Raw genomic sequence first — 15,848 nt, forward strand, 5'->3', positions numbered from 1 at the left:
TGTCAACATATAGGAGCATCCACATGTACTCCATTTATTCTGCAATTCATCCGTAGAAAACAAGTTGGGTTTGTTACTAATCGAGCAGTGCGTGAGAATACAATGTTTGGCCCTTCTTAAAAACACTTAACTGCAGGACATTCCATTACGTCTTTTGATGCAGAAAAGGAGTTTGACCATTCGGAGTGGTCCTTCTCATTTTCCATTCTGGTCCAGAATGGAAGCCCTCCCATTATGTTATCTTGGATTCTGGCACTGTATCATCACCAGATCGCTAGAATAAGAGTTGATGAAACATTATCTATTTTATTTAATACACACAATGACACTCAACAAGTCTGCACACTTTCCCCATAGCTATATACAATATACTTGCTATGGGACATCTGGCAGTAGCCAAATCGTAAAAAATTCAGAAATCTGTGAAATCCCTATAGGGTCAACACATCACAAACTCGGTCTATACGCAGATGACATGTTGCTATATATTTTGAACCCGCAAGCTGTTTTCCCTCAGATTCTACCCAAATTTACTTGATTGAAAGCATTGAGTAATTTTAACAGTGAATTACTCAAAATCTGAAGTAATAAAAGTCTCCATGAAACGTAAACAAAATGAAGTCCTATCAACAGAATTCTATTTCCACTGGCAAAGTCAAGCACCCACACATCTAAGGCCGCGTACACACGGGCGGACTGTTCGCCCAACTAAGTTCGTCAGACAATCCGACAAACAGTCCGCTCAAAATTTGTATGAACGGACTTGACCACACACGATGAACGAACAGTCCGCTGAAAGCGTGCGCGATGACGTGAACGGCACGTACGACGGGACGAGAAATTCGACGTCCAATACACTGCAATGCAACCTTCGCTGTGTAAATCCTTTCTGAGCATGCGCGAAACTTAGTCTGTCGAACAAGCCTACACACGAGCGGACTGTCCGCTGAAACTAAGTTTGGACGGACTGTCTTACGGAAATTCCGAAAGACTGTTCGTCAGACTGTCCGCTGAAACTGTCCGCTGAAGCCCACACACGAGCGGATTGTCCGCTGAAACACTGTTCAGCGGACTAAGTTGGGCGAACAGTCCGCCCGTGTGTACGCGGCCTAAGAGTTCAGATCCCTAGAGATTTTATACAACTACATACTCTATTATTTATTTCTTTTAGAGCATATTGTTGTTCACCTTAAAAATTAAGAGTGCCCATCTGTCATTTATTTAACATGATAATCTTGCCTCACTTCCTTTATCTTTTTTCAAAAAGCCTCAGTTTTTATTCCCCAAACCTCCTTCAAACATTTGCAATCTGCCCTACTTCAATATATTTGGTGTAGAAAACTCTAGTTCAAAATATGGCATCTTCGTTAGACATAAAATTACATTAAGTGTGGGACTTCCTCGTCTGGAATTATATTAGAAATCTTACCTACTGTCATTAGTCTCTCCACACATATGAGATTAATACATACAACCTGTGTTGCAATTCATTGGTTGATAGCATTTCATTGGAAATCACAATCAATTTCCTTAGAACATTTAAAAACCAGAATCAATAATATTAATCTTATGGAAAAAAAATTCCATATCACACAGAATACCATCCGTTTATATAATAAAAAATGGGACCCTTGGATTAAACATTCCATATCTTTTTTTAACCCTGTTTGAAAATTATTAGGCACAAGAGGCCATTTTATCTCATATACTGTGCTATTATAGTCCACATTCAAAATGTATACTAACACTAATCACAAACTATGGGAATATATATTTACCGCATTGTATACCATTTTTCTATATTTTCTTATATACCTCTCGCTATTATCATAATTATTCTGTCATATTTATGTATTCTCTTTGTACTACATTTTGTACCAAATAAAAATAGTTTGTAAACAAAAATAAATAAATAAATAAAAAAGAGAAAGAAATCTTCCCTAATGACACATCATAATACATTGCATAAACTTTGGGTAACTATTGAAAAAGTGCTTGTCTGATCTCCCACACCTTCTTCCTTGGATACCCAACGGCCCTAAATCCTTTAATTTACCATTTAGCCTTTCCCTACATATATAGGTAATTTCATACCTTTTATGGAGAACACGCATGTTCCTCCAGGTACTGAAAATACAAAACCTTTTTATGAGATGCCCAAAATCCCTCACTAATATGTTCTGCCACAGAAACAGGAAAATGTAAACCTTTAACATTCTTGTTGCCCAGCGGCTGCGATATTTATAACTTTTTGACTTCTGCTCTTTACTACATCTGAAGCCCTCTTTGACATCACCCTGATAGACCGGCTCATGTTATTACATTACTTTACAGTCTATTGCTCACAGAAACCTCTCCCAGAGGACCTCACTAATACAGCTGCACAATTAATTGTTAAAAAATCATGATCTCAATTCGACCCCCCTGATGATCTCTATTGCAGAGTTTATCGATTCTATCATATAACAAATGGAGAGACTTATCTGCTCACTCAGCTTTCAAAAGAAAACATCTGGGCAGTCTGCCAAGTTTTTAACATGAAACATGTAACTAACTCTTCCTTCTTAGATCAAAGAGCTAAACTTCTGTGTGTAAAGAAAAAATCCAGGCAGTCTGCCAAGTTTTTAATAACATGTAAATGAAGGAATTTTAACCACTTAAGCCCCGGACCATTTTGCTGGCCAAAGACCAGACCAATTTCTGCGATTCGGCACTGCGTCATTTTAATTGACAATTGCGCAGACATGCGACGTGGCTCCCAAACAAGATTGACGTCCTTTTTGTCCCACAAATAGAGATTTCTTTTGGTGGTATTTGATCACCCCCTGCGTTTTTATTTTTTGCGCTAAAAACAAAAATAGAGCGACAATTTTGAAAAAAAACGCATTATTTTTTACTTTTTGTTATAATAAATATCCCCCAAAAATATATAAGAAAACATTTTTTTCCCCTCAGTTTAGGCCGATACATATTCTACATATTTTTGGTTTAAAAAAAAAATCGCAATAAGCGATTATTGATTGGTTTGCGCAAAAGTTATAGGGTTTACAAAATAGGGGATAGTTATGGCATTTTTATTAATATTTTTTTTTACTAGTAATGGCGGCGATCAGCGATTTTTATTGTGACTGCGACATTATGGCGGACACATCAGACATTCTTGACACATTTTTGGGACCATTGTCATTTATACAGCAATCACTGCTATACAAATGCAGTGATTCCTATGTAAATGACACTGGCAGTGAAGGGGTTAACCAGTGGGTGGCAGTGTAGGGGTTAAGTGTTCCTAGGGGCGTGTTACTAACTGTTGGGGGCTGGGCTTTCTTTTAGTGAACACCGATCTCTGCTCCAATCACATGGAGCAGAGATCAGCGTCACTTGTTGCTAGGCAGAACGGGGAGATGCTGTTTACAACGGCATCTCCCAGTTCAGCCACCCCGTGAGACGAACGCGGGTATGCCCGCGGCGATCGAGTCCGCGGGACCCGCGACCGGACTCACGGGGGTCCCGACCGGAACGGCATTTAAAATTGGACGTACCTGTATGCCAATATGCCTGCCTGTGCCATTCTGCCAACGTACATCGGCGTGCGCCGGTCGGGAAGTGGTTAAAGTCCAAATCTTTTTCTGACACATTTCTTAAGTTAAATCAATATTTTTTACTAAAAAATTACTTGAGCCCCCAAACATTATATTTTAGCAGAGACCCTAGGGAATAAAATGTCAAAAAAGAGAAACAGTAAAGTTAGCCCACTTTTTATTAGTTCCTGAGTGGAGTATCTGCAATATCAAAAGATCCAAAGACTCCTATCTGTAACAGAAAGATTTGTTTTCTTGCAAAATATTTTTGCTATGCTCACTGGTAATTGGAAGACATTTTGCTGGATTACCTGATAAAAGCAAAATGTAGCCTTGAAATGCCATATTCTGCATGGCTTAGAGACAAACATTCTCAAAGCATAAAACATTTCCAATAACTAGCGAAGGCTTTGAAACCTTCATATTCTTGACGCACTGCATGGCAGAGTACTGCTTCTACAGCATGCACTTTGCTAGAACATACTTATCAGGGCTAATAGTCTATATATTACGGTCTTGAAGATCAATGAAAACAGAGAAACTTGCCAACAAATACCCTGAAAAAATAATACACCAATACACCAGTATATTAAATAAAAATAAATAAATAAATGAAACAGAAAAATTACCTATGCAGATAAGCAAGAGGGAGGACTTCCCCCCCCACACACACTTTTCCAAAACAGCCCAATACAGGCGGTCCCCTAGTTACAAAAATCTGACTTACAAACGACACCTACTTACAGAGGGCAACAACAGAAAGTGACAGAAAATCTACCTCTAGGAAGGGAAATTCACTCCTGTAAGAGTTATGGGAAAAAGGTGTCTCCACTGATGCTTTACCACCAAGGCTTGTTTCCACAACAACCCACAATTTTCAAAATCCAATTGTCATTGGGACAGAAAGTGAGGTGAAATCTTCTGAACATGGACATAGATAGGAAAACAAACATTATAAGGCTTACCTGTGGGTACAGTAAATATCTCCTAAACTTGAACAGTTTAGGCGATATTCACAAGTGATGCTGCCGGTGATGTCACCAACACATGCGCTCTGAAGGGACGGCATACCCGTGTCATACCTATCATCTACACAGCCAGAACTAGCGAACCCAAGAGGAAGACCAGGTGAAGATGACAGTGCTGGGCATCAGTGACAAAGCTGAGCAGGAGGGATACGCTTTACAGCCAAGTCTGTCATAATGTGATAGTATGCGGTGTATACTAGTACATTATGACTTAACGCTGCAGGGGGGCCCCAGTTAATTTTTATTTCAGTGACAGTTTACTACCACTTTAGGCTGAGTTCACACTTGAGAAGGTAGCGGCTCACAGCAGGAGTCTGGTGCGTCTCCATTCACCATTTCAGGTTCGATTTTAGATTGAATTTTAGGCTGAATTCGGAGCTGAAACTGACCAAAAGACGCACAGAGCTCCAGTGCAATTCGCACTGGAGCCACAGCAGATATGTGTGAATCGGCTCCATAGAGAGTCAGTCACAATCTCCTGGAAACCTGCATAAAATACGCACTGGCATGAACCCAGCCTTAAGCATCTTAATTTTGCAGTACTGCATACATATTAAAAAACACTGTGTTGTGTGTTATCATGTGTTGTGTTAAGGCACAAAGTTTCAGCATAACATGCATGCAGCATGGGTCCATCTTCGTCTATTGTACTGTATTTTTGCAACGGGGTGCGAAAACATGACAGGGGCCTAAAAGGAAATAAAACGAAATAAAAATCTAGACATTATCCCATTAGGACACCAGATCTATCAAATTTATATAGTAATTTTTCGTCTATCATGTGATGCTGGCAATAATGCATTGTAAAAATCCCAAAACCTGGTGCATCAGGCTATGTATTCGTAATGCACGGCACACCCTTCTTACCTTAACCTTTTTTGCTTGAATGCCAAGTTTCCCACCAAACGTTTCCTCCATCTGTGTGTGTTCTGAAATAACGCACTTTTGGGTGGTTATAATCTTTTCTTTCACAATACACAATAAGTCATGCTTGTTACCATGTAGCTGCTTTATGAAAGGGTGGTGCAAGTTTATCTTCCTGCAAAAACAATTTAAACAGTGGATATAATAAAATAGATGAACTTAAATTCCAGCCTGCACTACTTACAAGCGTTCTTAAAAAGAAGGGAAAAAAATAAAAAAATTCACACATATCTCTAAATAATATGTCCCAATTCTGTCTAGGACTCATTCAATTTTAGTTTCACACTTGTAACATAATAATAAAAAAATAAAAAAAGTATTTGTTATAAACCTTGCATGCCTTACAGAAAAGACTAAAATGTACTTTTCAGCAGCTGGTTTAAAAACATCTTTTATAAACCACAACAAAATGACTAAAGTAGAAACCACCACACTAAATCCTACAGGCAACGTGGATGATAGGAGGTTAAGGCTGCATTCATATCTGAGCGTATCGTTTTCAGGAGGAAAGTCGCACGATTTTACAGCTATTTTGTACAGGTCAAAAGGTCACCAATGTAAAAAGCAGAAGACCACCTGCAATCTGCCCAAAAAGAAGCTCATGTACTTTTTTTGCACTTCAGGCGACAGAATGCTCTGAACAGGGGCAATTTAAATGAATGGAATTTTGCTTGTTGGGCATTTTTGAATTTTTGAGATGAGCATTTTACGAGCTGAAAATGCTCAGGTTTGAACGCAGCCTTAAGGATAACTGCCAGATATAGTGAATGAAAGGTTAAAATCCAAAACTTTATTTCTTTTCCAAAAAAATATCAATTGGATCTTCAAATTTTTTAATCTGGCAACTGAAAATCCAGATAATCCAATAGGAAAAATCAGGTTTGTGGTTTTTGGTTGTGAGGCTCCATAGTTATCCGACATTGGTATACACAGACGACTTTTTGCACAATCCTCCCGCTGATCTTGTTCCTCTCATAGCTGTGATCAGTGAAGGGATAAGCATACAGTCCCGGCCAGTGGCCACAGCTCAGAAGCGCGCTGAAACTGGCCTATGTGGACAGTGACGTGTTTCGACGCGAGGCCGCTGACTTTTGAAAAAAAGAATGCAGAGCAGCAGCAAGATCATAGTTAGGTGTTGCAATTGATTGTGGGATTTGTTTTAACCCCTTCATCCCCCCCATACATCACATTCACATGCAGTCTATGCGATCTATTCTAATAAGTGGGTAATTTGGGGAGGTTTCATACTGCTCCAGCACTTCATGGCTCCCCCTCATTATATAGCAAAAGAAAAAAAATGCACACCCCCTAAAAACAGTGATGATTAAACACCACCAAAAGAAAGATAATTTGGTGTAAAAAAATAATAATTTGGGTACAGTGTTGCATGACTGAGTATTGTCAAACGATCACGGCTCTGAAAACTAAAAAATGGCCTGATAGTAAAGGGATTTTACAGGCAGGTGGTTAAAGATCAGATCAATAGTTTTAATTTAAGGCATACAGTTTGGGATTTTAACCCTCATTCACTATATCAGACAACAGTTGCATTCATTCTATCATACAGTTTGCATGTAGGATTTACCACTGTGGTTTTCATTTTACTTTAACTTTTAAAAAGTATTATAAGCAAGTATATCATGTCTCCCTCTTGTGGTGCAATGCAGGCACTGCACTTGTGAAGAACATACAAGTGTTTAAAAAGCACCCTTAGAATATACCAAAAATGTCTCTTATTTCACAGAAATTTCACAAAACATGAAAAACCTTTTAATAAATAAAATGGTCAAAATTAAAAATGTTCATAAAAAATAATCAGCGACTCAGTTTAAAAGGTTATTGGCACATGAATAATTTATTCAAATAACAAGAAAATGCAGAATACTCCTGAAAATGAACTTTGCCCTTTAAATTTAATTACAGTTGCTGGAAAACATAGAAGGCCATTGGCACAGCAATAAAATGAATCATATTAAAAAAACAAAAATAATAGTAACAATAATAAAATCCTTCACACCCCCTATTTCCAGCTGATTATCACCCCCCCCCCCCCCCCTCCCATTTTCAGTCACTGATTTACATGGAACCTGAAACAATTATTGAATTTACAATGTTTAACCCCCCCCCCCCCCCCCCACTGCAACAAAAAGAGCAATATAGATTCAAATGGTGATTTTATTATTTAAAATAATAGTTACCACAGTGCCACCTGCTGGGTGAACACAGAAATCACATGAATGCTTCACAGAAAAAGGTACACTGGAGCCCTGTAGCAACCACATGAAAGTATGAAAAACCTTTTAGTACTTTTCAAGGGTAAAGGAAGCCATTAAATATATCCTCACCTCTGTGCCCTAATAAGCTCACAAACTGAAATAATTCCTCTAAAAAATGGGAGTCAGCAACCTGCTGCATACAGGTGACTGGTAGTTCGCGGTCTGGGCTTGCTAACCTCTGCTATTTCAGATGCAATGCAGAGGGACTACTTGTAAAGTTGGAGCTGTAGTAGGGAGCAAGAGCCCCATAAGCTGATTCCTCCTCTGTAGTGCTGGCTACAGTTCCACACGTAGCGATACCAACTGCACTCTGCCTCGTATCCTGGCTAGCAGACTCCAGAGTGGTGCCGGTGTTCTGCCTAATAGTGTCCGCCTATCAAATGCTGTCCGCTCCGTACTGCGCATGCGGAAAAACTCCGAAGCTGAACGGCGCCTGCGCCGTGAGTGGAGGAGGTAGCCCCACTATCCAAGCGGACATAGGGTTAAGAATTTTAGAGGGCCGCTCGCGGGCGAGCTTCGCTCGCCACGCTTCGGGCTCGGCCTCGCTCCGCTCGGCTCTTTTTTATTCTAACTCTATGTCCACTTGGATAGTGGGGATAGAACAAGGACTCACGGCGCAGGCGCCGTTCATCCTCGGCAATTTTTGGAATCTGTGTTCCTGCGTACTGCGCATGCGCAGTACGCAGGGGACACCATCTGATGGAGGACACTATTTTACAAGACACCGGCAGCACAAAAGAGATCTTCAGGTCAGTGTGAAGCAATACATTTGGCATAATAATATAGGGCTGCCTTCAACTGATGCGGTTTACTCACACCGCAGGTGCTGTGACGTATACCTTCAGCTTTCCTGCGAGTTTGCTGTGCTTAGCCATAGGCTTTTATTTTATCTTGCAGATTTGGTGCACTTTCTGAAAGCGCACCAAATCTCAAACCAAAACTGCGACTCAACTCCAGGGTTTTACCACCCCCCAACTTTACGCGTGAATGAGTCTTAAGGGTGCTGCTGCCGAATGCAACTAAGGGCTCATTTACAAGTGAAGCAGGCACTGCAATCACGTGCAATGCACGGAATTGCAATAGGGTAGTACAGCAATTAGAGCTTTAAATCAGGTGCAAGGAGGAGACACTGGTTCACACTTTGACCTCTCCTACGTTGTTCAGGTAGATCCCCACCTTTTAGAGGTTGCCTACCCCTGTGCTCTAAAGCTATTCTTAAAAGCTATAAATACTTCACATTTTTTTTTTTTTTTTAAGAGAGAAAATGTTTTCTGCTTCTCAAAAGCCATACTAAATAAATTACCTTGAACTGTTGATGTGCTGTGGACACAGAAGCACTAACAGTATGTTCACGTCCCTGTGCGCTACACAACAAAAGCATTGTATACATTTTTCATGAATTACCGATAAAAAAAAATAATCAATGGAACATCGTGATCACATTAAAAATTCAGAAGACTGGGAGTGTACTTTGTGAACATCAGGGGACATGGACGCTGTGTTATCTTTGATAAATCCCACCTTTTGTAAATATAAATAACATGAAAAATGTGTAATTGTTCGCATGGTTCTGGAAAGTCCATGTTCTTCACTTCAGGAATCTAAAAATTATAATATTCCATTACTGGTTCTTTGTACCCTTTCTCCTTCAGGCTGTAAGGACATATTAAAACCATCTGTTCCCTGTGTTTCTGTAAATATTATAATGAAACTGGTTTGGCCCTTGTACATCTTATTTTTACTTTGCTCAGCAGAATGAAAGATGCTGGCATACCCTGTATTCTCCTATTCTATTCTCCATTACATCTCGTTACAGGATGATTACTCAAGTACAGAGGTACAGAGCCAGTCAATGAATACTAATTCCCCAAGACATTGCTGCAGTACAAGTGCTGAGCGGAGAAAGGACTGGAAAAACAGTACTGCTCCTCTCCAAACAGGAAAATCCATACATTTGCTAGGGGTCTGTTTAGCAGGTTTTGCGCATTTTCCTTACTAAGTGAAACAGTAATTTTGTAAATAGTTAAAAAAATATATATATTTTTAAGCCTAGGTTCACACTGACAGCAGGATTGAAATTGAGCGGGTTCAGCTGATATTGTACGATTTCATACCCGCATGTCAGTCTCGACTTTGGGGGCAATTTCAGAGACGTCTGTGCGGGTTCCTGCACAGATGTCCATACAAATCGCACCCGAAGTCGCTAAAAGTAGTACAGAAACTACTTTTGGGAATCAATGCAACGTCCCACAGATTTGGAACGTGCCATTGTCGGTGTTCTGCCAAAAACTGTCCCCCCATTGGATAGTGTCCGCCCGTACTGCGCAGGCTCAGCTCTTGCACAGTACGGAGGACAAGGAGACTCTGAAAGTCTCTGAAGATGAACGGCGCCTGCGTACTGAGTCCAGGTTCAAGCCCCATCATGCAAGTGGACATACGGTAGCACTTAGTAACAGGGCCCCTCACATGCTCGCTTCGCTCACCACGCTTCGGGCACGGCCTCGCTTTGCTCAGCAATTTTTTATTCTAAGACTATGTCCACTTGGATGGTGGGGCTTGAACCTGGACTCAGTGCGCAGGCGCCGCGCATCTTCGGAGACTTGCGGCGTCTCTTTGTCCTCCGTACTGCGCAAGCGCAGTACAGGGCGGACCCTATCCGACGGGGGACAGTATTCAACACAACACCGGCAATAGCCGCCGATAAGACATGCAATTTGACTTGTCAAATCGCCTGCCAAATTGCTGCAATGTGAACCTAGGCTAAAATTGGTCATTGTGGCTTTGGCCCCTTTCACACTGATGTGGTGTGGTCTGACCGCAGAGCAGGTCTAGTGCAGTGTATGTGCGAGTTTGCTGCGCTTTCCTATAGTATTCTATTATGTACTGCAGTTTTGGTGTGCTTTCAGAAGGTGCACCAAAACCACAGGATATAATAGAACTCTATAGAATAGTGCAGCCAACTCATACCAACCCACAGGTACGCTGCACTACACCTGAGGACAGCAGCTGTGGTTTAAGCATGTTCATTAAAAAAAAGTGCATGGACCACAGTGAAGTATCAATATCATTCTTCTACTGATTTGACCTCACCAAAATGAATGCTGATTGGTTAAGTAAATGCACTTAGCACTTTGCTCCTTGCCCCTTTATACACTGGAGAAGTTTGGAATATAAGGGAGTTGGACATTCACAGTAAGTCAGGGGTGTCCAAACTTTTTTCAAAGAGGGCCAGATTTGATGAAGTGAACATGCGTGAGGGCCGATCATTTTGCCTGACATTCTTAGAGCCATTAAAATTCGGTCCAAGTGTGTTCATTCGAGCACTAATACACTGTCCCACAAGAATTCTCTTGCCTTTGTCGTGCTCGTTCCCGACACAGACGAATGCTCTGCACTTTAGGGGTACCATTAATTCTTAATGGTACCCCACACATTGAAAAATGTGGGGTGCTTTTGGTGCAGTGCAATTTAAATAAAAAAAAAATAAAAAAAAAGCTTGGGGACTTTTTTCCCTGCATTTTTGTGGGTAGGAAAGCCCATTGAAATGAATGGGATGCCCTACACGTAGCACTCAGCCACACAGATGTGAACCAAGGGCTTGTTCACATGTCAGGTTGGAGGGGCAGTAAAACCACATGGTTAACCTATTTTTACCACCACCAAATCCTCCCCCTTTAGCTGCAGAGGGAGCAGCTGGGGGTGTACACGTGCTGTGGCTGCAGCTGGAGGTATACCCAGGGTAAATGGGCCTGCACTTCAACTACCCCACAACTGTGTGGATTGCACAGTTGCAGTATAGTGATGCTGCATTTTCAGGCTTAAAACAGGTGGTGAGGAGGCAACCCAATGCCTCTTTACCACATTTCAAATGCCTCTGAAAAGCGATCTGTGCATGGATTGCTGTTCAGAGGAGCAGCAGTCCTGGCTGCTATGACACACAAGTAACATACACACACACATACAGACACATGCCCACACATAGACAGATACATGTGCACACACACACATACAGACACACACACACGTGCATACAGACAGACACACACGTGCATACAGACACATGCGCGCACACACATGCACATGCATACAGACATACATACAAACAAACACATGCACACACATACAGACACATGCATACACATGAATACACATGAATAAAGCCCTTTTAAAACAAATCTAGCTTCTAGCACAGTACTCTACCTTTCCAGCTTATGCATTCAGCACTGTAGGGGGAAGCAGAGAGCACAGCACACCCCGCTTACTTTCACTTTTGAAGCTGACGGAGCTTATCACAGTGCTGATGTACAGTTCGGCAGGGGATCAGGCTCATCCGACAGCCCTGATCCAGCAGCACACTGGTTGAGAAAGGCTGGTTTAGGCAGCCAGACGGGCCGTTCAAAACCGGGCCGCGACTGGCCGCGGTCCAGACTTTGGACATGCCTGCAGTAAGTGAATTCAATAATGATCTGAAGTTCTAATTGGTATTTATTTGTGACTATTTTATGACTTGCAACAAAATTGTGTCGGCAGGCGTATGACAGATTTTTTTCAAGCAGCCACAGATGACAAACAGGTACATGCTTATGAAAACAGATTAACAAACCAACATTCACCTGTGAACATTTAGATTCCTGGATACATTGGATAATTGGCAGTTGGCAAATAGATTCAATGTTTTCCTTGATTCTAACAAATTAACAGTATATGGCAAGTACAGACTGAAAGAAAACCAGGCTTCAATCTCTCAAAATCAGGAAGCTCACATATGACCAGTGTGGATATAAATCAATGATTTTTTGAAAAAAAAAAAAAATTAAATAAATTTTTTTGATTTTTATCAAATTTTAATAAAATGCTTTCGGAGTAAAAATCTATCTAAAAATGCATGAAATAGAGCTTGGTTATGTAGCATGAAGCTGTATATTCTGCAATATTAAATTTTTTGGTAAACTCATTCAATGAATCCAAGCTGAGATAACATGCACTGCATTGATACATTCACACAATGTTCACAGTAACCATGAGATAAAAACAGTGTTCAGGAATATTCCTTTATCCCATTGTTTTGCAAATCTATGTACACTACAAACTGTATTATTGAATCGGTTACTAACTTGACAGCTTATTATTCTAAATAGGAAATCTTCATTTTGTTTGCAAATCTTAAAGATTCCAGCTACCAGCAGGAATGGGCCCTTACATTTAAAGAGTACCTGTCATTTCAGATCCATCATGGCAGCACGACTCACCTGCTGCCGCCACGTCCCTCACTTTGTTGTGTCATTGCCCCATCATTAGTCCCATTAAAGTGAATGGGACTGTCTGAGTCAACAGAAGAGGAGCCGCTGTGGGACAGAGGTGACAGTTGCTCTTTAAAAATTATGATTTACCAAAATGTAATAATTTTGTGACTATTCAGTCGCGCCCACCCCCTCACCGCTCACCCCTGTAGTTGGGAATCCAGCCTTCAGTCCAGGACTCAGCGACCCCAGATTCCAGGGCTTAAAAGAGATCAGAAGATCTCTGATCCGCCACTTGATCCTCAACGGACAATGGATGTCCAGGAAAAACATCATGGATGAACCTTTCTTGGTGGGTCTGTCCTTTTGGCAAAAACCCCATGCGCCATACAGTGTCATTGACTTATCGATTTCTCATATTGCCCTCCAAGGGGTTCAGACCCCCCTATATCTCCAAGTGGGAGCAAGATTTGGGACTTCAATTCACTGAGCAGAATGGAGAGACAATTTCTCTTCTCATGTAAAACCTCTGTGTGTGCTAACCACCAGGAGACAGGGTTTAAAGTGGTACTATACACCAGTGAGGATCCATCAGATGTTCCCTCAGAGTTCTGACTTATGCTGGAGATGCGGGGAGGAACCAGGCTCTCTTCTCCACATCTTCTGGTCCTGTCGTCTCCTGTTCCCCTATAGGACCGAGGTCCACCGCATTGCCCAGAAGTTTACGGATCGAGAGCTGCCTTGGACCCTTCGCGTTCTTCCTCTTACACCATCATGTAATTCCGAGCAAGATCCATATGAGATCCATCCCACTTCTCCTGATCACAGCAGTGAAAAATTGTATCCCCTTGTTTTGGAAGCGGACACAGCCACCAGCAGATATCAGTAGGGCTGCAACTAACAATTATTTTCATAATCGATTAGTTGACCGATTTTTGTTTCGATTCATCGGTTAATAACCTTTAAAAAAAAAAGTGGGTCAAATTGACGTTTATTTTCAACCACAGTGACGGGAAAATTTGGAAATAATAGAAAAATTCTTAGTCAAAGGAATTTTCAGACAATGTATGTGGTTTTCGTTCAGAAATTACAATCATTTTAAAAACAGAATGTTAAAAACAAGTGAAAATTTCAAACAAAATTCTTTCATTCAGCGAATGTACAAAGATTTTTCATCTGAATATTCTCGTCTGAAAATTGATCACCTATGCAGTTTGCTTTTGATCCGTTTCTGCAGTGCTTTTTGCTGTACTTTTTTTATTTTTGCGCACGTGATTTTAATGCAATTTGCATTTTTGCATTTTTTTTTTTTGGCAGATTAAAAACACAAGTTGCTGCAAAAACACATTACATGCTTTTCTTAAGCTTCTCCATTGAAGTATATTGAACCAATAAAGAAACATTTTGCGTTAAGTCTCTGACCCTTTCAGATGTGAACATGTCTCAAAGGAAACCATGTAAATGAAATGTAGTGCATTTCTGCAAAAAGCACCAATAAACACATGGATGTGAACCGAGTACATGACTTTTACTAACATAATGGGGTTAAAAAAAACTAAAATGAGCCCTTTGTAGTAGAAAAAAAGCAGATAATCACTATTGTAAGGGGTTCATTTTTTTACTGAACAGTAAGAGTAATATTTACAGTAGCAATTATTTGCTCTTTTTGTACTATAAAGGGCTCTTTTTTTTAACCCCAATATGTTACTGGCCGATTAATCGATTATGAAAATAGTAATCGATTAATTTCATAATCGATTAGTGGTTTCAGCCCTAGATATCAGTAGCTGATATCAACAGAATGGAGGACCTGGTGGCCACGGATAGGGGCCTCAGAGAACAGCTCCTCAAGAAATGGTTCTATTGGCACAAGTTTATTTGTATGGAGGAGCATGCAATGCTGATGATCTAACTCCGTTGGGAGTGGGGACACCCGTGGTGACCCCCGCAGTCATTGATGGAGGGGCTGGAGCAAGGTCCCACCCCTTTTTTTTTTACCCTCCTCCTCTCTCCCCCCCCCCCCCCCCCCCTTTATGCCTTCTTTCTCTGGCTTTTCTTCGCTGTTTGACCCTAGGGTCACATTCACCTCCCTTTTATCTTGAATAAATTGGTGTAAACCTTAACAATTATACAGGATACAGATATCTTCGACCCTGAAGCCTGCTGTCTAGTTTGTGTGGATACGTTTATATTGCCTGCTGTATTACGATGTCTGTACACGTGGTCTGACCTGTGAAGAACTACAGTATATACAATATTGATGAGATCTCTGTACCACAGTATGCCTTATCTAAATAATTAAAAATATATATATATTATTTAAAATCGAATCAAATTTAAAAGGGGTGTTCCAGCCTTAAAGAAAAAAAAAAACACACTGTAGCTGCTGACTTTTAATAAGGACACTTACCTGTTCAGGGCACCTGCGAGTCTGATACGTCCCTTGTATCGTGTCCTGGCGCCACCATCCTCACTAAGGTAAACAGGCAGAGTAGCCTTGCAGCTTCACTGCCCGTTTCCTACTGCGCAACGGGGCCGCTCGCCGGAGAGTCGCGAAATAGGAAGAGGCAGATTAAGAAGACTGCCTAGCAACAGGGGTTTCTGGTAAGTTAAAAAGATTTTTTTTTTTTTTAAATGTAAGAATATTAATGCTATTTTTATTTTTAGGGTGGCTCTCCACTTTAAATCAAGCCTTTTTACTAGTGATTTAAATCGCAATTTAAAATCGACTTGATTTTTAATCAAATCCACCCTGCATATGGCTAGGTGTTGCTGATGGTAGATAACAGGCTAATGTGC

General features: G+C 40.8%; 1 protein-coding gene across 2 annotated transcripts in view; it reads right to left on the bottom strand.

Annotated features, from left to right (window-relative positions):
- Positions 1 to 15,848, bottom strand: part of GSDME (gasdermin E) — a 359,256-nt gene that overhangs the window by 193,373 nt on the left and 150,035 nt on the right. For both annotated transcript variants that reach the window (XM_077491303.1, XM_077491304.1), the window contains exon 4: positions 5,477 to 5,648. In XM_077491303.1, coding sequence (XP_077347429.1) covers positions 5,477 to 5,648 — 172 coding nt within the window. The remainder of the gene's footprint in view (positions 1 to 5,476; positions 5,649 to 15,848) is intronic.

This window comes from Lithobates pipiens, unplaced genomic scaffold (genome assembly GCF_037356315.1).
Source record: "Lithobates pipiens isolate NorthernLeopardFrog02 unplaced genomic scaffold, aLitPip1_a1.2 Scaffold_19, whole genome shotgun sequence".
Lineage (NCBI taxonomy): Eukaryota > Metazoa > Chordata > Amphibia > Anura > Ranidae > Lithobates > Lithobates pipiens.